This window comes from Mercenaria mercenaria, unplaced genomic scaffold (genome assembly GCF_021730395.1).
Source record: "Mercenaria mercenaria strain notata unplaced genomic scaffold, MADL_Memer_1 contig_1700, whole genome shotgun sequence".
Lineage (NCBI taxonomy): Eukaryota > Metazoa > Mollusca > Bivalvia > Venerida > Veneridae > Mercenaria > Mercenaria mercenaria.
In genome coordinates this window covers 19,611-41,520 of record NW_026459700.1, presented here as the reverse complement: position 1 = coordinate 41,520, position 21,910 = coordinate 19,611, and the positions used below count along the sequence as shown (strand labels likewise).

Sequence of the window (21,910 nt, the reverse complement as noted above, 5' to 3'; positions counted from 1 at the left end):
AAATCTTAAACTGCAGTCCCGCCTTAAGAATTTTGGGGGATAAATTGAAATTTATTGTGGCGGGAAAATCTATTTGTGCATACCGAAAGGCGATCAGGCGCGTCCATTTATTGCTATAAAGTTGCTTCACTGATTGAAGCTCAGCTAAATTACATATCCCGTCATAAGCACCATACTTTGGCGTATTGCTTTCAATTCAAGTTCGTGGCTAGGTGGCTTAGGTTGAAAAGGTTTTGCCCTAGTGTTAGGCGAAATCTAGTTGGTATCGCTGTATTTTAAAACTCGAAACAACAAAAAAGCACCGTGCTATATGCTCAACATCAATTTTTTTTCAACACCTTGAATAACAAAGGGGGGCTCCATGGCCGAGTGGTTAAGGTCGCTGACTTCAAGTTACTTGCCCCTCATCGATTTGGTTTCGAGCCTCACTCGGGGCGTTGAATTCTTCATGTGAGGAAGCCATCCAGCTGGCTCACGGAAGGTCGGTGGTTCTACCTAGGTGCCCGGTCTTCCTCCACCATTAAAGCTGGAAAGTAACCATATGACCTATCATGTGTCGGTGCGACGTTAAATTAAAAAAAAAATGAATAACAGATGTATATGTAACAACATAGGTTGAATGGCTCGAAGAAATAAATTTTGAACAACAAAAAATACAGCAGTTTATAAGGATGGGTTTTGTTGGCCGCTCGAAGATGAGGTAAGAATGAACATCAACCGAAAGGAGACCAGGTGCGTCAGAGCAATACAACAAAACTTTAGAGGTATGATTAACACTGCAATACCGGAAATACTTTGAAACGACAGTAACACCATTGAACGAAACAGTAGAACTGTTTAACAGTGAAGCACCGAGTAACGTACGTAAGTACACCAAAACAGGATGACTATGCATTGCAACGACGGAGCCAGTTGTGTCATATGATAGGGACGGCCGCCCGCAGGTAGCCGCAAACGGCCGATAACTACCATGCAGACCACTGCGTGTAGGTAAGCACATAGTTGCATGCAAAGGGTTGAAAACGCAATAATTAAGACGACTTTAAAACTTATTTTTAAGAAACAATATGAAAAATAATTTGGAATATAAGTATCGTTATTAGGGAATCGATCCTACCGAGTTTCGTCGCGAAGCGATCCCTCTATGGTAGCATGCGATATATACCGAATGAGATATACTATCGAATTAAAAAATTTGGTTTTCCGGCACGTGTACAGAGCGTCTGACTTTGGATGTTTTGAAGAAAACGTGTTTGTGCGTAATAAGCGTCCACATACCTTGTCCAAACCAGAGTGGGCAGTATTGTTTTTTATTCCAAAATCTACATGTAAATTGATACAAACGCATATTTCTCGGCAAGCTGATGGACTGTAACGATTCCCAATTGAGGCATTGCCTTATTTCATATTATATTATTAATTGGTTTATTATCCATGGACTTATATCTCCCCCACCCCCACCCCCACCCCCTCCCCTCAGAATTATATCGGCCATAGATCCTACAATTAATTAGTTCTACCATTACCACTATACGATCACCTAAATTAGAAATGTATATATTCGCCAGCTGAGTCTCGAGCCAGCCCAACTAGAGTTTGGTACAGATCAAAACGATGAATACTTTTCTCGTGAACTTTCACTTATAACAGATATAGCTCAGATCGAATTATTAATTATTATACGCAGACACTAGCATTGCAATACGTCGATGTCCTCATGATACTTAAGTAAATTTTATAAGTATATGGACAATAACGATGTCATTTTCATAAGGTTTTATTAAAAAATTGAAGTATTTATTTTATCAGGGCAACTTGCTCGATAATATATCAATGACTTTCTTTACGACCATTAGACTTATTCGGATAAGTTTATGTGCACTTTTGCATGATAATACCGCAGACGTAATAGTACAGCTGTTCAAGAATATGGAAAAAAACATATTTAAAAGTTAGATTTCGCAGTTATTTATTAATGGGATTATGAGGAAAGTCGTAAATTATCAAACAACTTCATACGATATTGTATTCATTCAATATACACACTATATTGTACATGTTATACAAAATAAACTTCCTGATCTAAGTACGCTAACAAATCTGATAAAACATGTCAGTGAAATTTTACTGTTTGTGGATTTTTAAGCTGGGTATTTATATACTATTTATTCAGCCAAGAGGTATTTTCTTATATTTCATATTCATACTTTACCAACAAGTTAAATACGAGCAGAGTATCTTGATAAATGAACCATTAGTTATTTATGTCACTAGTTTGTTTGGATATAAATAGGGATAATATCTTACATTTTCGTTTACACAGGCTGACTTTGTATACGTTTGTACATTGCAAAAGCGGTGAACAAAATACTATATTTTTCTCCCTTATCTCAGCTAATATAACATACTGGGTACCGACCTGACTCACCGGACAGACATTGAGCTTTTTCCTTTCACGTTTTATAAAAAATGAACACAAAAACATGAAATTTACCCCGATAAAAGATAAAAGGTTATGGTAGACTTCCCAGAATCACAGTGCAACCCAACCTCAGCTCATTTGTCGTCCGAAAATGTAAAAAACTCAAACAATCGGACTTAAAACATTGGATATTTTGAGGCTCAAGGGGTAATGAAACGCACTACATCAAACAACGAGGTGGATCAGTCACCGGACAAATATTAGGAAGACTGATTATAACTATTTGACGATGACAATTGTACCGAATAAAAGCTAATTATGTACATCTGTCTTCTGTTTTTCGGAAAACCAAGAATTCCATATGTATACTTTTATACAAATGAGGCTCGAAACGGGGGTAAATATATATACTATATAAGAGCATTCACTAATGCAGGTGGTATATGCGTGGTGTTGTACGTTTAGTCTCCCTTTCATTTTGTTTTTTAATAAAATCTCAGTGTTTAGGTCATGCTGATATAAACTTTTTATATAGTAACTGACAGCATTTTTTTTTCTGGCCACTAGTCACCCCTATTGCAGTATTCAACACATGGACAAGAAAATGATGCAGACGTTTATTTGTTTTGTAAAAACAATATTTTTACCAATATATGAACCAACTTTTCTTTTGCCTGTGAGGAATACTGTCGTCTGCAGTTCCAGGGTTCTGTGCTATGATTGTTTGAGTCCCACGTGGTACCCCTAAAAATTTAAAAAAGGTGCGCATGCGAACTGCCATTCCAATGCCTCATGGTCAGAGGACAATAGTTTCCTAAACACATGTGAGGACTGGTACGATATTCCTTGTCAACACTTATCAATGCTGATATATGACAGTCAAAACAAAATGTCGAAAGTTTCCAGTTAATCTATAACTCTGGTATAATTGCAATACAACCGTAATTACGTTTGCCCGATATATATTCCTATCCGGTAACTGGTCGGCAGGCTGTATGTCCCTACAAACAGTTTACTCGAAATTTCAAAATGATTTTCAGTACTAGCAACGTGTGATAGCCATATCATAGGTGCATTAGTACGCAAAAAGTTGATAAAAACTGTGATCAAAATACCAAGTAAATATAAATGTCTCTTTAGATTATTTCTTCTTTGGTATAGAAAAGATATGTCTCAAGGAAGGTTCAATCATACTTTTTTAAATTTTCACTTTATCCCTATTCAAAATATTTACTAAGTACTGGGTTTTGTCCAGTCTTCTGTCTGTCTGCCCCTTTATCTGTTCATCAGTTTGTCGCAAAACTGATGTCTATCAATCTGAAATAGTTTCAAATGATTTGGCGCTCTTGTCTTCCGTAGTTTCTAAAAGACAACGTGAAAAACGCAAATTTCAACATCTTAAAGATGGAGGTTGTACAGAAAAAAATTAAATAGGGAATATACCGTGCCCATCCTGTATCGTATACTCTTTAACTCCCTGAGGCCGATAGTGTAACATACTTGCTGTGGCGTAATAAAAATCACCACGATAAAGTGAAGACAGCCTGGAGCGATGAAGGCAGAATCGTGGCTCTATTGAAAAACAATAAAAAGTTTCTGGTATCCCACCTAAGTGATCTTGATAGTGTGTCCGTAGAGCCATCCGTTGGAACTGAGACGCCCTCCACGGGAAGTTAAATTGACTATGCGTCTACCTGTAACTGTATTTATGATCTTTGTACACATACATGTACACCAGTTGCTTAAACATGTAAAATAATTTGAAGACTGTTTGAAATCAGAATATTTTTTTTTTGTTGTAAAAGTTTTGCTGACTCATGATTGGAAAACATTAAAAATGTATATTTCTATAATTTTGTATAACTGTAAGACATTAATTTAAAATTGGTAAAAACCATACATGCGCTTCAGCACGTGGTACTGTTTATAGGTTTATATTGTGCCTCTTGGTAATATTTTATTTATCGATACGATGGTAGGCTAAAGATAGTCGTAATTCTGTAACCTTGTATAATTGTAAGTTTGTAAACACTAAACATGTGCCAGAGCACGTGGTATTGTTTATATGTTTATACTGTGCCTCTTGGGTAATTGATTTATCAATATAAAACGATAGGCTAAAAATAGTCGTAGCTCCGCCTATTGATGCTTTTTATAGCAGCGAGGTCACATGACGCATGGATGTCATTCGTTTGCCTTGACCTGCAATGAAAATGGCGGCGCCCATGTCAGTTGACAAATTAAAAATACATGCCAAAATATGCGAGGCTTGGCGAAATTACGGTATGTTAGTCTACGTGACATGATAACCTCTTTTCAGTTTCTTAAAAGATGATATTTTTTTCATAATGTATATCGTAAGAAATGCAAAAAAGAGTAACGTATACAATGTATTTTCGCGACAGAATTTTATCATACATATTTCGGTTTATGATTTATCTTTTCTGTTGTGAATAACATTTGAAATTATTTATGAATCATTATTATATATAATATGTTCCAAGCAAACAGGGTTATTTTTGAAAGCGGTTCTTTGTGGTCTGGTTCTTATATATTTCAGTGGAAACTGAACCAGGTCAACTACTGTAAAGATCTGAACTACACTGATTCAAGAGGCACAATGAAAAACAAACAGTATGTGCAATTTTTGTTGTTGTTTTTTATTGGAAAGTGGAATAGATGAATTAGAAAGGGTAGATATACTTTTAATACTGATACATGTATCGAGGAACAGTATTGATATTTTGAGAACTTGCATTATAAATGAAATTACTAGATATATATCTAACATTAGATGACATTTATACATAGCTGTGTAAACATTCAGCTATTGTTTTGTTTTACATGGTATCTGCAACAAACAGGCCTTAAGTTAAACTACACTCCTCCCTGTTTAAGCTCATGAGTCAACACTTAGTTAGTCCTCGTTGAACATAGAGAGTATGAAACTTTTTAAGTTACAGAAAATTGTTTTTTCTTTTTTGAATTTTGTAGTGCAACAGTTAAACATTCAGCTCTCTACATCAATAAGCCGGCAGTTTGAATCTGTTAAAATAATTCCTAATAATAGGGTTCTGGTGGATGGCCTCCCCTGTAATTTGAGGATAAAATCTTATCTTTCAAAATGTGTTAACTTAAAGCTAAATGCTTCGCATATTCATAGAAAGGTTCTCATATGTTATGTTACCATGAAGTATGTAAAATGCATCATATCTTATTCACCCCAGGATATTTCAGACAAATTTCTCGATGTTTTAGATAACCATGACAAATAAAGTTTCTATAATTTCAATGAATGTTCAGGGTTTGGGTGACAGAGGTAAACGCAGAGATGTTATTAATTTTTTGAAAGGTAAAAATTACTCGATATGTATGTTACAAGACACACATTTTACAAATAAAGAAGAAAAGTATATACGCTCTATTTGGGGCTATGAGACATACTTTTCTAATTTTACTAGTCAGTCAAGAGGCGTAGCAATATTTATCAACAATAATTTTGATTGCAAAGTGAATAATGTTGAGCAAGATGAGGAAGGAAATTTACTTATTTTAAACTGCAAAATGTGTGATAAAGATATCACTCTAGTAAATATCTATGGACCTAATAGAGATAATCCCAATTTTTATGATGTGGTGTCAGAGAAAATGTCAAAGTTTGAAAACTCTTTATATATTCTTGCTTGGGACTTTAACTTGATTCTTAATCCAGATATAGATTGCTTCAATTATTTACACTTAAACAATCCAAATGCACGTGATAAGCTACACAGTATAATGTCAGAGTTTAATTTAATGGATTGTTGGAGAGAAAATAATATTGAAAAAAGGGAATATACATGGTTTAGACAGAATCCAATCAAAAAAGCACGTCTTGACTTTTTTCTAATCTCAGATAATTTATATACTGACCTTGATGATACTTTGATTTTACCTGGATATCGTACTGATCACTCACTAATTTTTATGTCATTAGAATTTGGTAAATTTGAAAAAGGTTTGTCCTACTGGAAATTCAATAACTCCCTACTAAGGATGAGACATATATAAATGAAGTTAAGAAAATCATTTTAGAAACAAAACTACAGTATGTAATTGACACCCCAGAAAATAATGAGGATATAGATAATATACCTCTTCAAGAAATAAGATTCAATATTAATGATCAGTTATTATTTGAGATAATGTTGTTGAATATCAGAGGAATGACAATAAGCTATGCTTCGCATAAGAAAAAAACGGAAATTAATAAGGAAGAAAAAATTTTAAAAGAAATTGAGAAAATTGAAAAGGAAACAAATATAGATTATGAATTATTAGACAATAAAAGAAGAGAATTGGCAGAATTAAGAAAGAAAAAAATGGATGGGATTTTCATACGATCAAAAGCTAAATGGATACATGAAGGAGAGAACCTACACGTTACTTTTGCAATCTTGAAAACAGAAACTATATTTCAAAACTTATGAACTCTTTAATCTCTGAAAAAGGTGATATTTTAAAAACACAAAATGAAATTCTTGCCGAAACAAAGCGTCACTATGAATTTTTATACAAAGTGGAAGAAACAGAAAATATTTCTTTAAATGTAACATTAGGAGATTTAGAAGTACCTAAACTTTCAGAAAATGATAAGCAATCCATTGAGGGGCCTCTCACATACAATGAAATGTTGAACTTTTTGAAGCGTATGTCAAACAATACAAGTCCTGGAAATGATGGCTTCACAGTGGAATTTTTTAAATTCTTTTGGAAAGATATTGGTACATTCCTAGTTAGGTCAATGAATTATGCATATTCAATAGGTGAATTATCAGTTACCCAGAAAACAAGGAGTTATAACATGTATACCAAAGGGGAACAAAGACAAACTTTACTTAAAAAAATTGGAGACCAATTTCCCTACTAAATGTTGCTTACAAAATCGCCTCTGCTTCGATCGCTTTTCGTATCAAAAATATCCTAGCAAATATCATAAATGAAGACCAAACTGGATTTCTACCAGGTAGACTAATGGCATCAAACATCAGAATGTTATATGACTTGCTTTTTTATACAGAAAAAAATAATATGCCTGGTTTACTACTTCTGATTGACTTCGCGGCTGCGTTTGATACTGTCTCATGGAATTTTATGCACCAAGTTTTAGACTTTTTTAACTTTGGCCATTCCATAAAATCCTGGATCAAATTATTTTACACAAATATTGAATCCTGTGTCATTGTAAATGGACATATGTCTGAATGGTTCTCATTACAGAGAGGCTGTCGTCAAGGAGATGCCCTGTCACCCTACCTGTTCATTCTTTGTGCTGAAATACTTTCAATATTAATTAGAAATAATCAAAATATAAAAGGAATAATGATACATGGAAAGGAGTATAAAGTTTCCCAGTATGCAGATGATACTAGTCTGTTTTTGGATGGTACAAACAAATCTCTAAAGAACACAATGTTAACATTAAAATTTTATGCTAGAATTTCAGGCCTTAATATCAACATGGAGAAAACAAAAGTAATTTGGTTTGGATCACAAAAAAATAGTAACACCATTCTTTGCCCAGAATATAACTTGTCATGGAACAATGAAGTTTTTACAGTCCTAGGTGTTAAATTTACCACAGAATTATCTGAAATTATAGATCTGAACTATGATTCAAAAATTGAAGAAATTAAGAAACTATTTGCAAGTTGGTCTAAAAGAGTCCTGTCTCCAACAGGCAAGCTAGTTGTTATAAAATCCCTTGCTCTTGCAAAATTAAACCATTTGTTTTTGAGTATACCAAATCCACCATTGGCCAAGATTAATACTATACAGAACCTTTTTTTCAACTTTATGTGGAATAACTCTAGAGACAAAGTAAAAAGAAATATTATAACACAAGACTATAAGTTTGGGGGGCTAAAAATGATAGATTTAAAATGTTTTATGAATAGCTTAAAAGCAACATGGATAAGAAGACTCATTAATTCAAATAATAAATTTAGTCAGTTAGTAGATAGTATTTGTCCAGTTGTAAAGCAAATCTCTAAGTATGGGACAGACTATATTAAAACAAAACTACATTTAGATATTAACCCTTTTTGGAAAGATGTTCTTTATAGTTATTATGCTCTCTCTTTAAATGCAACACCGGAAAATAGTAAACAATGTTATTCTGTTCATTTATGGTTTAATCCTGGAATTAAGGTTGGAAATTCAAGTGTTTGTATAAATAGATGGATTTCAGGTGGAATTCTGTTTTTAGGTGATCTTTTAAATCATGATGGAGAATTCTATACATACAATGAATTTCTAGCCACTTACAATATTAGAAGTAACTTTTTAGAATATAGAGGTATGTTGACAGCAGTAAATGAATTTCTTGAAGTAAACAATATCCAACATCTGCCAAAGAAGATCAATTATCATATACATATTCCGCAAAGTCTTGCAGTAATAATTAAGGATAAAAAAGGATGTAGATCAATTTACAAAATAATGCAGAATGTAGGACATTATCCAAATTCTTTACAAAAATGGCAAGATGAACTAAGAAATACCATAGAAGCAGAGTTTTTTCAAAAGAATTCGATATATGATATGGCTTATAAATTCACAAAAGATCCCAAAATAATATGGTTCCAATTCAGGATTAACCATAGAATCCTTGCCACAAATTATTTGCTGAAAAAAAATGAAGATTATTAATGAAGACTCTTGCTCTTTTTGTCAGAATGAGCCAGAAACTTTGATTCATTTGTTTTATGACTGTGAAGTAATTAAACAATTTTGGCTACAGCTTCAGTCCTACATAAAAAATAAATGTAATCTGAATTTTGAAGATTGGACTATTTCAGATATTTTATTTGGTAATACAAAGATGGAAAATGTATTAAACAAACTTATTTTATATGCGAAACATTATATATATTATAGTAGGTTGAAAAGATTAAGGCCTAGTCTAGAAAATTTTAAGACTCAAATTGTTGCCACATATAACATTGAAAAATATGTTGCTAAACAAACTCTCAAACATGAAAAATTTGAAAAGTCATGGGAAAAGTTTAGAAACTTAGTTCTATAGAAATATCTCAATAGGTGAATAGCATACATACTATATGAAAAGTCTGTTATAATTTTATTTAAAGTTATGTACCTATATACACGTACATGTGTATCTTACATGTGTATCTAAATAAATACATTTTTAATAACACTATGAGAAAGAAAGAATTAGCAAAAAGTGAAGTTATTAACGCCTGCATTATCATTACAATGAGGTCCTCCACCAGCATCTTCTCCCCCCCCCCCCCCCCCCCCCCCCCCCCCCCCCCTTTTTTTCCTTCTCTTGAATATCTTACAGTAAGAAGGAAACCTCAGTAGTTTGCACCGAAGACCTTTTAAAAGTTTTTTTTTGTAGACTGATAGATACAAAAGCATACTGTCTTAGCTGTATCACTGGTTTTTGAAATTTGATACTGTATCTCTATTGTTTTTGTTTTTTTTTCAAATTTAACACAGACTGAAGAAACATTTGTATACATATATGTCTTTTTTACAGCATGCTCAATGTTAGAAATGGAACTTATGTAAATTATAATAATATTACAAACGCTCCAAATATTCAGGTACATCTTCATTAGATAAGGATCCTATTGGCTGTAATGTAGTTTTACACAATAGTAAAAGAAAACCAAAACAGACACTACATCCATATCAAATTTGTTTCTGTACAAAAACTTGTTACGATGTACCTTTATTTTTTTTATTTTTTTTTTTAGTATAAATTAGGCTAATCTGTGTTTTGAAACTAAGTTGTATATAATATAGAGTTTGTATCTTTGTTAAAACGCTATACAATATAGGGCAGTTTGCTTGGCTAGAATAGCACAAACACATTGTAAATGGAAAAAAAAAATACGAAAACCCCATTTTTAAACGAAGTTTTTCTACCAGTATATCTTTATTATTAGTTAAAAAAAAAATATATGAGAAGTTGCTATACATGATTCTGTAAGGGGAAGTGGTGGATGGTTCTCCGACCCCACTCTCCACAATGACGGGGATAATAAATGAGCAACCTTTAGTTGCTGAAATTAAAAAAAAAAAAAATACCACCTGACGTCGAAGACATTAGTTGATCTTATCATAGTCACACTCGCATGCGGTCAACTGAAAAAATGCAGGGAAACATTATTAACTTTTGTGTAAATTAAAATAAACTAACAAAATTTTCGAAGTTTAAACAAATATTTTTATCATATTTTGCCCGTGGCTTATATCAAAAGAGAATAATAATTTCACTTTTTTTCTAATTCGCTACGCTCAAACGTAAATAAATTATTTATCCCATAATCAAAGTAAATCGAGGGAAGAAAGGAGAACAAATACATAAATGTTTTTTAGGATTTGTTGTCTGCATTGTCATATATCCACATTGTGAACATTTTTCAAGCTTTAACACAACACATCATGCATGAACTTTAATACTATTTTGTTTTTAACTGAGCGAAAACTGCACATATTTATATACATTATACAAAAATACTGAATAAACCTTCTTTATAATCATATCATGTTCAACTGAACTTCAGTCATACAAAATATCAATTTTCTTTAATTTCTTCACGGAAAACTTACATATATGAATATACTTTCCCAGTCAGTGTGCTGCGAGGCGGCTACTCAACCCTAACTCCGTCGTGGGAGGGGGAAGTAGAAAGATACCAAGTCTCAAGACCAGCTACCATCTTCTGGCGGCCTGACAACCCCACCCCTCAATTTATTGCCGAAAAATATTATCCTCAGTGAAGATAATGTAGTCCATAGAAGTTCTATTGCTAGCCAAAAGATTGTACATTCATTAAATGTATGTCTTCAAAACATATCATTTCATTAAGCTTATAATATACGAGTACCTATAAATTCATTTGAATTCTTACAATGAATTTATATCTTAATGAGACTATGATAAAATCGATTTTGCACTTTTGGTAAAACACTGTCTCTATCTTTCTATCTTACAAGAAAAAGTAACTTTCTATTTTAAAAGGATCTTTAAACGAGGCAAATGTATCGATCATGGTACGTCAGTCCATTGTAGAACAGTTCTCTATAAGTATCAATATAAAACACATATCCATCCCAAGAAATCTAGGCGACAATGTATCCAGAAGAACTCCTCAACTCTTGGAATTATCTGTAAAATATAAACTAAACTGTATTATTATCAACTTCACTATCAAGCTGTACCGATTTTACTTAAATCAGCTCTTACAATTAAGCCGAGCAAGTTCACCAACACATCATAAAATACACGAGGAAAACTTGCATGAAGTGCTATGTACTGTTAATTAATACTCATAATAACGTTAAAACTCGTATAACATTTGTTTATGGCGTGGCTGTCATACTTTTATGAACATGAATATATAATTTATTTTAGTTCCCAATTTCTTTCTTTTGATAATTGTTTTTTCCAATATTTCAAAATTTGTCAGGAGTTTGATGATTACAACTGAAACTATTATTTAATTTTCTACTTCGGACTGCCTCCCTTTATGCATAGTTATTGTATAATTTCGTTTTAATTAAATATTGAAATAAATGCCACTCCAACCGTGTACAAAATGGACAACATGTATATCGACCAATTTTTTAATATCATTGTTATCATTATTAGTTGTTTTCACATTTGTATCTTTTCAAAACTTGAATATTTTATTGAAATTTGAAAAAGCTTCCAATGGATGGGCGGGAAGGGATCCAATTTGTATACATGTAAGTAGTGTGTGTTGTGTTAAGCAATGCAGACAACCTCGAATGGCTTAACTGACTATTCAACTCAGCTATATACCTACTGAAATTTGCACGAAATAATCGTGCAACCAACACTTCAATCACATTTTAATACAGTAAAATCTCGATTACTTTAAACCTAGAATAAATACATTTATTTTCTAATTCGCTACGCTCAAACGTAGATAAATTATTTATCCCATAATCAAAGTAAATCGATGGAAGAAAGGAGAACAAATACATAAATGTATTTTAGGATTTGTTGTCTGCATTGTCATATATCGAACAACAAAGAAGGAAAGGGATTACATTATAATTTTAATATAAGATGCAACTATTGTTACACTTATGATAACTTTTAATCGTTTGTAAACCTAAATCGACCTCTTCACTATCACTGAACAATTGACAGTCTATACAGTAATTATCGACTTCATAGCCGTCATTATATTCATAAGATATATCAGAATGTCCTAAAAGCACACAGCACTTATATTTCCTGATGTTAGTAAAACTGGGATGTTCAAGAAAAACTTAAGTTGTTGAAATGGACTATTGATACACATGCAAATGCTGTTAAAAAGGTCAATGTCAGAAATTTTATACAGACATAACATTTTGAATGACTTTTGCTCTTTGCATGCCTTACTGCCTTTGAACACTAAAGTGTGGAATAAATACCCATATGCAACTTTATAAAATGATACAAGTGTTACCTTGTGTTCAATTATCATAATAGATAGTATATGCGAGGCCTTTTAGAACATATCGTGATTATAAGAAGCCATTGTGCAAATCAAGTATATTGAATATTTAAAAGATACCTAGATAAATGATATGATGTTGGAAATATTGATACAACTGAAAATCTAAATAATACGTGTGTGATGATATCTGAACAAGGGAGATAACCCCACTACCAAACATACAATGACGTTGTCTGATACGTTGCAAATAATATGGTTTAGAAATAAATGTGTTTGCATAAAAACGTATTTATTTGCTTTATCATAATATTATAAGTACAGGTAGTGTACTTGCGATAAACATTGACAAAATAAGTACAGAACCCATAAATATCACCCTTGCCGTAATACAACTATAAATCTCGGGTCTTGGCGCTTGCTCTTGTCCCTTGTCTTGGCGAAATACAACTTTATATTTGCTAAATCATAATCTTATATAAATGGACCGTACAATTAAAATAAAAAATTGACAAAATACTATAGGACCATAAATCTCGCCATTGCCCAACGACTTGGCGTAATACAACAATAAATCTCGCCCATTGGCCTTCGCCCTTGCTCTCAGCTTGGCGTAATACAAGTATATATTTGCTAAATCATAATCTGATAAATATGGGTAGTGCAATTGCAATAAAAATTGACAAAATAACAATAGAATCATAAAACTTGCCCTTGCCCATTGGCTTGGCGTAATACAACAATAAATCCCGCCCATTGGCGTTCGCCCTTGCCCTCGGCTTTTGGCGTGATACAACTAAATATTTGCTAAATCATATTCTATATCAATAATCATAATTCAGTTGCAATAAGAATTGACAAAATAACTATGGAACCATGAATCTCACCCTTGCCCATTGGCTTGGCGTAATACAACCATAAATCTCGCCCATCGGCGCTCGCCCTTGCCCTCGGCTTGTTGTAATACAACTATATATTGGCTAAATCATAATCTTATTAATATGGATAGTACAGTTGCGATAAGAATTCACAAAATAACTATAGACCCATGAATCTCACCCTTGCCCATCGGCTTGACGTGATACAAAAAAAAATCTTGCATATCGGCGCTTACCCTTACCCCTACCCTTACCCTCGGCTTGGCGTAATACAACTATTTATTTGCTAAATGATATAGAATACTTGCAATGAAAATTGACAAAATAACTATGGAATAGAACCATAAATATCGCCCTAGCCCATCAGCTTGACGTAATGCAACTATAAATCTCGCCCGTTGGCGCTTGCCCTAGTCCTCGGCTTGACATCATTTAACTATGATAAATACAGAAAGTGCAGTTGCGATAAAAATCGACGAAATAACTATAGAACTAAGAATCTCGCCTTTACCCATCAGTTTGATGTAATACAACGATAAATATCGTCCATTGGAGGATTTCCTTGCCCTCGACTTAGCTCAAACAACTGTATTTTTTCTAAATCATAATCTATAAATATGTGTAGTGAAATTGCGATAAAAATTGACAAATAACTATAACGCCATAAAACTCGCCCTTGTCCATCGGCTTGACGTAATACACAATAAATCTCGCCCAATGGAGGTTTCCCTTGCCCTCGACTTGGCGTTATACAACTATATATTTGCTAAATTATAATCTTATAAATATGGGTAGTGTAATTGCTATAAAATTGACAAATAACTATAGAACCATAAATCTCGCCCTTTCCCATCGGCTTGACGTAATAAAACTTTAAAGCTCGGCCACTGACGTTTGCCCTTGCCTTGGCGTCATACAAACATATACTTCCTAAATCATAATCCTATAAATGTGGATGGCGCAACTGCGATCAGATTGAACAAAATTACTATAGAACCATAAATCTCACTCTTTCCCATATGTTTGGCATAATACAACTATAAATCTCAATCCTAAGTATACACCACTCCTCATTGACGCCGGGCTGCTTAGTCTAATCACAACTTAAACTACATAAATCGCAAAAACAATACTCATCTTTAACAAAACGTTAAGCCTCTCTCTGAACCATATGGATACATTTGTTGTCGGTCAGCCTATGTCTCCTCGCTCTCAGTTTAGACGGTGTCCAACACTCGCCGCAAATTATTTCTCATCTTCTCATCCTTGACTTTATCATACTGCTGTACTGAGTTCTTGTTTACAAATTTCATCAGCAATTTCGACAAGTTTACCACTGTGACAGTCTTTGTTACAACTACTGGTAGATCAAACTCTTGAAAATGCAAACATCTAGCTGAAATGTAAATGTTGACGAGCATTTGCTGTTTCAGTTTCTTGAGAATATTTCACAGAAGCTGTTTAAACCCTTTCGCCAGAATCAAAGTTCTTTCGGCTCCACTGCAACTAAATTTGCCACTGAATTCCCATGTGGTCGTATGTTCACCAGCCATTATAATCCAATTTGTATACATGTAAGTAGTGTGTGTTGTGTTAAGCAATGCAGACAACCTCGAATGGCTTAACTGACTATTCAACTCAGCTATATACCAGCTGAAATTTGCACGAAATAATCGTGCAACCAACACTTCAATCACATTTTAATACAGTAAAATCCCGATTACTTTAAACCTAGTATAAATACATTTAGAAATATTCACAATTTAAGCTCACCTAATGCGTTTGATAAATATTTGAACATTTCTGATTTTCTTACCTTTTTCACACGTAAACACTTTATATTCCAATTGATAGATACGTTATTTACACAGAATATTTAAATCAGTATTACTTGAAATTTACACCTGTTTTTGTGTGAATGTCGATGGTTTATTTTGATGTATAATCTATTTCTAATTTACACAAATGTTGTGTGAAACGCGCTTAGATAGTTAAGTTGTAACAGTTACATCCATGGTTGAATAATCATTAAATTTACAAACATGCATTTATTTACATTTTGTACATACATTTTTGTTGTGTTTTATGAAACATGTTTTGGTGTGTTATTTTTATGCGATATAAATGTACGAATATTTCAGCCTTCTAAAACTTAATATTTCCCGACCATTCATTTCTCTGATAATGGAATTTCATCATCGGTCTCATCACCAGACGGAGCTGATATGTCAGAATCAGCATGATAATGAATATTTTCTTCATTTTAAGAAAGATCTCTGGCCAACGACATTATTTTATGCTTTTGAAAAAATGTATGAACAGTATGAAAGAAAAAAAACACAGCGGAGTTCGTCTTTTTATTTCCTTTACATGACCGCATACTTATAAACATTTATTTTAACAAGGGAACTGATTAATAGCACACTTAGTAATTATAACATCTGAGAAATAATAACCAGAAGGCAATGCAATTTTGCTTTTATCAGATTTATCAAAAATTAACAAGTATGTGACGCAGTTAGCATGATCTCGGTACCGCGAGTATAGTCGTCAATCGCCGTCCTGGGGAGTCCTGATAACGCGCTTATAATTGCATATCGACGCTACAGGGGTAGAAAATATAACGCCTATAGTCGCATTTCGGCCTCAGGGAGTTAATAAAACAATTCTTTTTGCAAGAAGAACATGGACAAAACGAAACTTTCAGATATAAATCGATCTTGAAGGGTAAAAGGTCAAGTAGTATATCTGTATAGTTTTAAAACTTTAAAGTAACTTGGTAAAATGATTGCTAAAATAGGACGACGGTCAGAGATACATATAGTTGAGTTCCAGACAAAGTTCTACCATAAGGCTTTAAGATGAACTACGATAAATGAGTTGAGATGGGCAAACGTATGGATCTGACAGATACAAAGCTCATAGAATAAGTTGATAGAAAAGAGAAGCATGTCATGATACTGGTTATATGACCCAGGGAAGTGCCTACGCCTTTAGTATCTTGAACAATGGTTTGGGTCCAAGCGCTAAGGTGACTATGTCTTAGACTAGCTGACAAACGAATGCACAATGTCCTTTGTTAGAGCTGGTGAGACCAAATATCTCATATATAGAATTTTCCTCTGGCTACCTTGCCTAAATGATTCGTGTATCAATGATTCGTAAATGATTTCTATTATGAGCTAGACAATTTCAGGGATCAGGCAAATCACTAAATGTTTCAAACTATCAATCTTCAATTAAAAATGATTAGCTCAAACTCCTATAGGCTGGAGACTCTATACTTGACTGGTCTTTTTGTTGAAGTTCCCGTCAGACAATGTCTTTGAATCAACAACATACGAGTCCTATCGCATAGATGCTCGGCCTCTGTCCTTTCAAACTCTATAAGATTGCCCTGACTCCTGGATGCTCAGCGCCTATATGCTATCATATGTAGCATTCAACTACCATATAGGTATTATCCCCGATGCCTTGGCTGTACTTCGCCAATAATGCTGAACCGTCTATAAGCTGGAACTCTCCTACTATCTCAGTAGATAACCAAACTCTGGGTCTCTGTCTCAGCTTCCCGATGCTCAGCCTATATATGCTATCGTCTATAGCATTCAATTACCTTTAAGGTAAAACTCCTTTGCGCTGGCCCTATAGCTCGAAACCTTATCGAAATTCTGCTACTCTTCTTTAGTCTAAGAACTTCCAAAGTCTTCTTTTTGATAATTTATCCGCCCTGACAGGGTAACTGCAATAGTCTCCTTCTCAAGGTACTGGGATAAATTATTTGTTGACTCCTCGATGTGTCTTCTTCGACCGCTGGATACCGAATGAGCTCTCTATCATTCATCTACCTATTTATACCCCAGCAGACGTGCTATATTTAGAACTTGTTTCTGATTGGTCTAAATTTATACATAGTGTCTTACAACGAGTACCTGCTCTATCAAATATCTGGTTCCCTTTAATTTTTGTATATGGCATAATGTGCGAAGCTGGGACCCAGCTATCCATATAATGAACCCAAATCAACCATAAATGACCCAAATTCTATTAATAACAACAATTCAACAAAAATTATAGCAATGGCAACATGAAAAGGGAGTCAAGCACTATCTGTGCTTATGTGTTACGTTATCAATATATTAAATATACAAATTATTCTGACAAAACAGTATACTGAACCTGAGGAACGTATGTTGAAACGGAAAGAAGAGAGCTGGAAATATGATGAAGAAAAGTGGCGTCTTGACGATGAACAACAAAGGTTCTAGGTTGAGGAAGCTAAGACGAAACGACTGTTTGAGCTTGAGCGGTCCGAAAAGAAAATATTGTTTGAGATTAGACATTTGAAGGAAGAACGTAATTTAAGAGAGGAAGAAAGAGCTATAAAAGAGCAGGAGTTGAAAGTATTAAAATAAAAGCTGAGCTTTGGGAGCTTTATTTGCCATTTATAACTAAAATCAGATTTAAAACTAAATTCTAAGTTGATAACTATTTTCAAGTGACATTTTAAGTATTGATGGAGTATCAGAGTTGGAATTTTACCTTTAAGGGTTAGTAAAATGAATATTAAAATTTCAAACACAAACTCAGCTGAGATCGCAAAATGTTTTGTGAACACAGAACCTGAGAAGTAAAAACATTACGGCCAAGACTCCCGAAGTTCGAGAAGAGTAAGGATGACATGCATATATACCAGAGCGACTTGAGCGGTTTGCCAAAAGCCATGGATGGAAGAAGAGACATGGACTGTAGGCCTTAGTTCATTACTCAAAGGAAAAGGCCTGGACGTATAAACAAGCATGCATCCAGACCAAGCCAATGATATCTTGCATTGAATAGCAGTTCTGAAGCGTTATTAGTTAAGAGAGGAAGGTTTTAGATTGAAGTTTAGGGAACGTAAAACAGAACGTGATGAAACTGTTTTTCAATTCATGGCAAGGCTGGATAGGTACTTTAGTCGATGAACGGAGATATCAGAGGTTTACCATACGTTTGAAACTCTGAAAGACCTTATGTTCTGAGAACAGTTCATCAAAACTTGTTCCTCAGACCTTCCTCTGTTTTTTAAGGAAAAAAATGCATTTGTCGAGACCTGAAATTACACAGTTGACAGAATAGTGTATTTAAACTAACGGTGCCATTCTCTCTTTTAACCGGATGAACAGCAGCAATTTGTCAACGCAAAGGGAAAAGCCGGCATTTAAAATCCTGCAAGTTTCAGGCCAATCGCAGAAAGACAGACAGTCTGATGGCAGGAATGTTTCAACCTCAGTTATAGCAGTATCGATATCATTAGATGAAGAAAGGTTAGAAGGCTGCATAGAGGATGGACAGCTTATGTTAGCACATGGAAGATCCAGGTCGGTCATAGCAAGCACCTGTACCATTAACTGTTTGGTATTGAAGAAAGGGCATATAGTTTTGGTCTTCAGAGATATAGCTGAGTTGGCAGCTCAGGAAAAAAACTCGTTTCACGAAATCAAATGTTAAGTACGAGGTAGCTTATGGTTGCAATTGTTGAAAGTTCAATGACAGTTCCTGCAGCAAAGATACAGGCTGACACCATATTTTACAGGAGAAATTGAGTCAATAGTTGTGCCAAACATAAAATACGATTTAATAATCAGTAATATAAAAAGAGTTTCAGATACGCCAGTAATAAATTGGAAACCCGATATGAAAGACAGTCCTCATCCGGCCATGATGTTTCTGCAACTGCGATGACAAAAACCAAGCATGCAATAAATACAGAAACTACGAAACTGTCTTAGGTTTTAAAAGCCAAAAAGCAAATATTTAATGTTGAACAAATAAAAATGCTTATGCTGCAGACAGAATGAAACTGAAAATGAAAAGAGGTTTCAAGTTTACATATGAAGTGAGGAAGAACGCACTATATGTAATAAAGTTCCTCTTAATGACCGTTCCGTAAATGAGACACCATTCTGTTAATTAGGGCAGTTTTTTTAAAGAAACGAATATATTTCTTCATATTTCAGTGGTCGCAACGTCCGAAAATGGAAGAGTTGTGTGAAAAAAAAACAATTACAGTGAATGAGCAATGATAATTTGATTGTTTATTTCATGTGCCATTAGTGATTGTTATTTACTTTGAATCTATGAAAAGAAACTATTTGATGTATTGATTCTTCAAATGTACGAATTGCAAATTAGTAGATAACCGGTAATTGCAGCATTCGGCGAGTTATCTTACCAAATGATTTAACAGTCGTCGCTACGGGCGATAAGGTCCTATTATGCGGTGTACTCTCGGTTTCTATCATAGTGTTAACAGTCTTTTGTTAACCTTTCATGCGTTTGACAGCTGACTATGAAGTAAATCTTAAGATATAATCATCTAATTTATCAGTATCATATATTTGGATAGCTGTTTCTTGTTTTTAACATGAAATTTAAAGCCTTGAAGAATTTTTATCCTTTCAGAATGCTGGCCAGTAATATATAACTGCAATATTGTTGTAGCATTTATTTTAAGCGAGTGTCATATTTCAAATTAATTTATGAGCAAAATAGGGGTAGCTAATATAGCTAGATGAAAATATTGCTAAATGTTACCGCTGTACGGATGCTTTGTTTCAAATAGACAATGATTACTCTGGATCTATTAAGTTTGCATATAATTTCATATCCACTGGCTTCATACTGATTGTTATCATAAAAGTGCGCATGCTATGTGTCCTGTTAACTCTAGGGGATTCAAGAATATGTCCTTGTAGAAGACTTCCTGCTCCCACTTGGGTGTTAAATATTGGACGGTCGGATGTTAATGTTATGTGTATAATAAGTTTTCTAAATACTTTTAACAATTTGAAATAATATCTTATAGGTCTTACATTTGTTTTTTGTTGTTTTTTTTTTTGTTTTGTTTTGGGGGGGCGTGGGTTGGGGGTTGTTTTTCCTTTTTTGAAACCTCTGTGCATCTGTGTATTCAAAATCCCGCGGGTGTCTTTATTAAATGTAAAGATTTATATTTTGACATTCTTGTTATATTTCTCTATAGTTAAGAAATAAACGTGTACATATTATTAGTGTTTTTTTTGTTGATTAACAATATTTCACGCTGTATGTCGGTTATTTTTCCAAATATTAATACCATCGTTTTGCTCACATTTATTTTCAGTTCCAAAGTATTACAATATAACACTATATCTTTTAGCATAGATTGCACTGAAGTTGTGAGGTGAGGTTGTAAATAACACTTGGTTATCAGCATAAAGCATAAGAAATAATAATTCATGTTAAAAATCACTCTTTATTGAATTTTCGGCCACCTGGCCTTTATCAAAACATGAAAAGTCATTGGTTCAGCTATGTAACATCCATTTTATAATACTTGTTTTGTCTCAATGACGTGACGTCATTTCCTGTAATCACGACGTCAAACGACGTAACGTCACTTTCCGTATTATTTCACATGTGCCTGTCACTCAATTTATGTGTTAAATTTAACATTGCAACCATGTGGAAATTTCGTTGCAAGCTTCTTCATCCATTTCTCCTCTATTATCTGTATGTAAAGGTGGCTTTCATGGTATAACTTTTGCAGTACTACCAACTGCAAGTCCCTTTCAGTATGACCTATAAAATGACGATTAATAGGCTTGTCAACCTGGGGCCGTATTCATAAAGCATCTTAAGTATAAGTATAAGAAATTGATTATTTACTTAAGTATTACTTAGGTAAGAAATTTATTTTACTTAAGTATATTTGTTATTCATAAAACAACTTAAGTAGTAATTCTTGGCTTTTATTGTGGACGAAAACATTAAAAAAGCAACATTAATTTTTAGACAGATACAACATGCGCAATTATGGATTGGGTGCTTTTATCTGAAAAACAACACTTTAATCGTACTAACGACGCCATTTTGTTTTCTGTCTTAAGTCATTTCTTACGTATCTTAAGTTTAAGCTGTTTTATAAATAGGACTTAAGTTTTTACTTAGACTTAAGCTGAAATCACCACAAACTTAAGTAAAATCTTAAACTTAATTCAAAACTTATACTTAAGATGTTTCATGAATACGGCCCCTGCTGTCTGATATCTCGCAAATGTTCACTTATTCTTTCTTTCAGACTCCTCTCAGTTTCCCCGACATATATA

At 33.7% G+C, this 21,910-nt stretch overlaps 1 protein-coding gene across 1 annotated transcript in view; it reads left to right on the top strand.

The window, feature by feature from the left end:
- Positions 1–2,092: 2,092 nt before the first annotated feature.
- Positions 2,093–21,910, top strand: part of LOC128551788 (uncharacterized) — a gene marked incomplete at its 3' end in the record, with an annotated part of 34,927 nt that continues 15,109 nt past the window's right edge. Inside the window, exon 1 of the mRNA XM_053532704.1 lies at positions 2,093–2,180. Coding sequence (XP_053388679.1) covers positions 2,111–2,180 — 70 coding nt within the window. The remainder of the gene's footprint in view (positions 2,181–21,910) is intronic.